At 35.4% G+C, this 5897-nt stretch overlaps 1 protein-coding gene across 1 annotated transcript; it reads right to left on the bottom strand.

Moving 5' to 3' along the window:
* Positions 1-340: 340 nt before the first annotated feature.
* LOC123637852 (IgA inducing protein) lies at positions 341-5539 on the bottom strand. The gene has a single exon (XM_045550956.1). It carries the CDS (start codon positions 660-662, stop codon positions 501-503), a length of 162 nt encoding a protein of 53 aa, XP_045406912.1. The 5' UTR covers positions 663-5539; the 3' UTR covers positions 341-500.
* Between the last annotated feature and the right edge of the window lie 358 nt (positions 5540-5897).

Here is a 5897-nt window from a genome sequence, read left to right as displayed (position 1 = left end):
TTTTTCCTTTTCTTCAATATGATGGCTAGGTTAACCATCACACCATTAGAAAATTTTAGAAACCTACCCAAGAAGCCATATAGGGAGGCCATTCACATAAAGTCCTAAAAACTAAACAAAACTGTTTTAAAACAAAACAGAAATAGGAGTTCTCTAGTGTGAGGGAATATATTTAATGCTTGCAGCCCAATTAATGATCCTAATAGGCAAATATACCTGCTACTGAGTCCTAAAATTGGTTTCCACTGAAAAAAAAAAAAAGCCAGACCCCTTACTACAACCAGACCCTTTCCCCCCAGAAAGCACTGAAACAAAAGACTGATCTGTTTATACAGTCACATGAAAAATAAACATCTTTATTTTTTTGCCTACTTTATTTCATTTTTTCAAATAAAATTTAAATCTGTACAAAGTATACTGTTACAGTATATATTTTGTAAGAATCAATGCCTAAAAGAATCACAATACTTCAATAAGCAGTACAGCAGACCTTGCTAGTTTCAGCTTTGATATTGAACAAACTCAAGCCGGCTGATGCACAACACGTTTGCTTGGTTTCCACATGGTGAGTTCCCAGCACTGAGATGGGAGAACATGACAGCAAATATGGTTATATTACAGCCCGACACACTGCGCTTCTTCATGTGATAATAACTGCACATATTTAATACAGAATGCTCAAATTTACTTTTTAAATTGCATTTGCTTACTTCTTAGTTGGCAAAATTCAGCATTCTTAAATGGGGTCCCCAAACAGTGCAAATTAATGATATTCTACTGTATATTGGCACATCTCCAATAAGGATTAACTTGTAAACTCAAAGAATATCAACAACTTAGTCCTAAATTTTAACTAATATACATCTGGTCCATTTAACCAAAATCATTTTGGAAAGATATTAAAGAACAATTCTATTTCTGAAAGGATACTCTTTTGACCATTCTTTAGAGAAGATAAATTTTTAAATTGTCATTAAAATGTTTTACTATAAAAATTTTACAAACTTGATTAGAAATTTCAAGATCATGATTCACAGCAGACAAATACAAACTGTTTATATTCCAACAATACCTATTCTTAGACTTTCAAATAGAGCACAACCATGTCAGCTGTGTTAACTAAAATTCTGAACAGTGTACTAAATTTATAAGTGGTGCTGGGTCTAGCAAGTGTGAATACACAGTATATTTCAATGAAAGAATTGTCTTCTTTATACTTTATTTGTTTTCCCATAAGGAAACATTAATGTTTACATTCTTTAATAAAGTTAATCTTACATCAGAATATAACTTAATACTGTCAGCAACAGGGACCACACACAGTAAATAAGAAGCACATTTAAAATAAGTCTGAATTCACATAGATTAACATTTGTTGGTTAATAAAATATCAACAGTATTACAATCTTACAATATTTACAGTAAGAAAAATCTAGAGTAATATATACCTTTCACAGCAGGATTCCATTTTTTTAAAAATTTCTTCCAGTTTGGGATTGTGTATACACGAAAGCTCAAAATAAAGCAACTCTGCAATATAATCTTAAAATAATGGCTACTAGGGGGAAATTCTATCACAACCATTGAAAATAATGGTGACTTCTCACGGAGTCTGTGGCATCTGAGAACCCAGTTAATTAACCAAAGTCTTGCTCAAACCAGCCTCAGTTACCCAGATTAAAGCAGAACTCCGGCCTTCCCTGACTGCTGAAAACCCAACAGATTTTTTTCAACATGCTATAAGAAAAGAGGGAAAATTGGTTTCAGCTCACATCTCATGGCTGGAAGCCTCTGGCCAGTGCACATTCCCCAGCTTATTCTAAAAGAGGGCCGATTTCATCCCCACAGCATCACAAGAGTCCACAGTCCAGCCACAGGGCACTTTGACACCAAGCTCACCCATTCCTCAACTCTTGTGCATTAGGATAAGGCATGAACTTGGCCCATATAATACACACCAGCATCTTAGAGACTTGGGACCAGGGCAAAGAAACAGACTAGTGTAGTTTGCACTGAGATCAACAGGAAAAATGGGAAGTGATGCACATTTCCAATTAGAATGAGAAGAAGACCCACATCCCTAAACTGGAATTTGGCCAGGGCATCAGAGTTAGCACCCCCTCTCTGAGTACCACAAGGGATTAGGATGTGTGCTCTGGGCCTCCTCTAAGAGAGAGCATCTACAGTAACACAGTGTGGGACATTAGTTCAGTGACAACTCCCAAGAAAGCAGATACAATTCTTGAATCTGGGTCTGTCTACAGCACCTGAGGTCAGTCATCCAAGCTGTGACCTGTCCCAACCCTGCTTACTTTAAGATATCTGATGGGCACAGAGCACTCAGGGATACGGCTGCTGGCTACTTTGGACTCTAGATCTCACAGGTAATCAACAGGTATCTGGGATTGAATTAGCAAACTGTACCATAGCTCCTTAAACAGACACTGTCAGGTATGAAATCATGTCAAGCATGAATCTTCACTGTCAGGTCAGAAATCAAAGTGGGAGTCTTCCCACATCAGCCAAGGTTATTTTGTCAAAACCTTAGAGGAGTTGGACAGTTTTTCATGTTGTTAAGTGATTAGTTTACTTATTTCAGTCAAGCTGGATTGGCAAACCAGACTGAACTATTTAGTTAGCTTTGTTTTTTTGATTCTTATGTGTGTGCTAACCCAAAGCTGTTGTATTTGGGCTAAATACACTGACAGAGAAAATTCAAACAACAAAAGTTTTCACCAAACTTCTGTGGCATTTTCTTTTTGGAAGTCATTGCAAGATCTAAAGGTATTTCTACCCAACAAAGTCTGTTTAAGTGTTTAAGGTTACTTCCTTTTTGGTCCTATACAGAATGCTATGACTTCTATATAGGTCTGAATGCTGCTCCATGTAGATTCCTTCTGTATATCTAAAAATATATACTTTTCAGTAGTTCAATACATGGTTAATCTTCCCACAGAGGAAGATTTTTGTAATCACATGTTGCAAAGTAGAAAAAACATCTCCTTTCTAAGAAAGGAAATATACTTTCCTATTGTACACTTTTGAATAAGCCCAAAGGCATGCACCAAAAATTATTAAAACTAATACATGCAATAAAATGGTGTAGAGTTAGACTTAAAGTGCTGCTTTTCAATTTTTAAATTTGAAGACATTTTGTCAGTTATTGACTCAAAGATCTTCCCCTACCCTCCCACCCCACCCCATGGCATTAAGAGAGAAAAGTAAAAAGTGTGCATAAATCTTTAAACTATTCTTTACACAGGGGAAAGAACAGATATATCAACTATCCTATTTATAAACTGGATTCCCAGTTTTCAATAAAACCAATATTTACTGGTAAAAATTGTCAAAGCTAATACACCCAAACAAATGTTACTAGTAAATAATGTTCTACATAGAGAATAATTTACTTTGGTTTTATGTACCTTCTCAAAAATAACACTAGTGTCCCATACGTCACCAAGCTGATGTGTTCCAGCAAAGTTGTAAGGCAAATCTTTTTTTTCCCTAGTGACATCTTGTTCCCAATAGACAAAACTAAAATCTTTTGGTGAGGAAGGGGTTAAGATAATGGTTAACCCCTTGGCATCCTGAGCATTGTGGTTTATCAAACTCTACCCTGCTAGAAGTTGTCAGGCACCCTGACCCCTGCCTTGAACCAGTAATGGCTCCCATGTATAGAGATGCCCTGACTCCATATAAATAGCTCTCAGAACTTTGCTTTTTTTCCTTCTGTCCGGATGTTTTAATGTCTAACAAAGCTGGTTGCAATGTCACATTTTACTAGTAGGGGCCACCCTCTAACAATAATTCCAATCTGAAATATTTGAAGCCAATAGTTAGTTCCTAATTTTATCAATGATTTGCATTAAAATTTTCTCTATGGAGTTTACTTAGAGCAGAGATCCTTAACTTGGGTTTCAGAACATGTGTGATGCCCCTGAGGTTGTATGTAAAATTATCTGTGTACATGCATTTTTTTTTCTGGGGAGAGGGTTCATCACTTTCATCAGATTATCAAAGGTATCTGTGACCCCAAAAAAGGGTTACAGGGACTTAGAGGGATACCCGTAATTCATTTTATACCAGGATTGGGAAATGGGGACAGAAAACTAAAAATGGCCTCAAAAGGGGAGAGGCAAATTGCTGATATTTTCCCTTTATTCACATTTGGGATATAAGTGCTTCAAACTAGAAAAAATAAGCTGGTTAAACTCCATTAAAAATAAAGCCACTTTCTAAAATTTTTCATTTTCCATATATGGTAAATTTAGTCTCCAAGAAAAGGTTTGAAGACTAAATTTTTCTCTTTTCCTAAAGGAAATTCATAGATATAATGCTGAACAACATCCACATTGAAAGATTTGACAACATAAAGCACAGATAATTCTAATGATGTGAGCCTTTAACTTATGATTTTGAGTTAAGGATTATCTGGAGTCAAATACACATTCCTTCATTTCCCAAAATTCGTCCACATTTAGACAACTACCTAGCATAATTCCACTAGATAAATCTAAAATCTGAACAACTGAAATTAAACTTTCTATCCAAAGTAAAAACAAAGCCACAAGGTTCCACAATAGAATCGGCCACAAACATTCACACCATGTCATAAAGGACTTTCTCATTTCAAATACATCACTGAATTTTCAACAGAATTTGCAAACATAAGATCCAGAATGACTAGCAAAACATGCTGAGAAGAGCATGTCAAGAATTAAAACACCACCACCCCCCTATCCAGAAACACACTCAGGCATTCCAAAAATAAACCAGATCTGAAAAGAGGAGAGGCCTCTCGCTTGGTTTTAAGTATGAGGTGCGTAAAAAGCTATGAGAAAGGGAATATAAAGTAAATTAAATAACTTACAAAAAAAAATTTTAGCCAAAAACATACCTCTCTGCTCCATTGGTAAAACTGTTGATTTTTTTTTTTTTTTTTTTTTTTGCAATTCTGAACACTGTGTTGCACAATCTCACTAAGACAAAAAAATATGTTCACAGGTACACTTTTTGTTCTTTTCTTTCTAGAGCACATCTTTGAGGTCATAAGACTGCATCTGGTTAAAATAAAGTCTCTTACCCCTTGATGCCCTTCCCACTCAAAAAGTGATTCAACCCTGAATTCCAAAATGGAATATTCATTTAATACAATTATGTCAATATCAGTTGTATCACATAGACAATGAGGAAACTATATGAACATTATGGAAAACTACATGAAAGAGGGAGCTGCCATTTAAAGCCACCCACTTCACTTCCAGCTATTTAAGCATGTACCCAGCTAGACTCAGATCTCATTGACTTCAGTGAAAACAGACCAACGCTCCAACGCCAGCCCATCTCAGGCCAGAAGTTGGATCTCAAAGACATCATTCCACACACACACACATATATAGTTCCTAAACTTTAACTCTATTTAAATAGTTTAATAAAACTCCCATTTACAAAGGATTTTATTGGCAAATAAAGGCCCATATTAAAAATTTTATCAAAACAAATTTTTGTTTTAAACAGCTAACACTAAGAAATATTTTCTTGGCCTTATAAAGCATATTTAATTGCATATAAGTTTTGCTTTGGGTGGGATATTGAAAACATAATTCTGCAAGAAGTTAGAAAAGACTAGAAACAAAAGTGAAAGTGACTAGTCTTAACTTTCAAAAAATCAAGTGCAAAGATAAATAGTGCAAATAATGAAAACTAGAAATTTTACAGGCAACTTTATATAGTCTTTCCTGCTTTTGCACTTTTACATATTGACAACTTTATAAACCCTAACAACGGTATGCAGCATGGAAATGGGCTATCATTTATCTCCACTGACTGGACTTAAGGAAGTCTTTCAGAAACTTGTCTCACAGTCATTTAAATAACTGGTTCTTGACACAGGT

Source organism: Lemur catta, chromosome 5 (assembly GCF_020740605.2).
Source record: "Lemur catta isolate mLemCat1 chromosome 5, mLemCat1.pri, whole genome shotgun sequence".
Taxonomy (NCBI): domain Eukaryota; kingdom Metazoa; phylum Chordata; class Mammalia; order Primates; family Lemuridae; genus Lemur; species Lemur catta.
The sequence above is the reverse complement of the archived record's forward strand: the minus strand, read 5'-3'. Positions and strand labels throughout refer to the sequence as shown.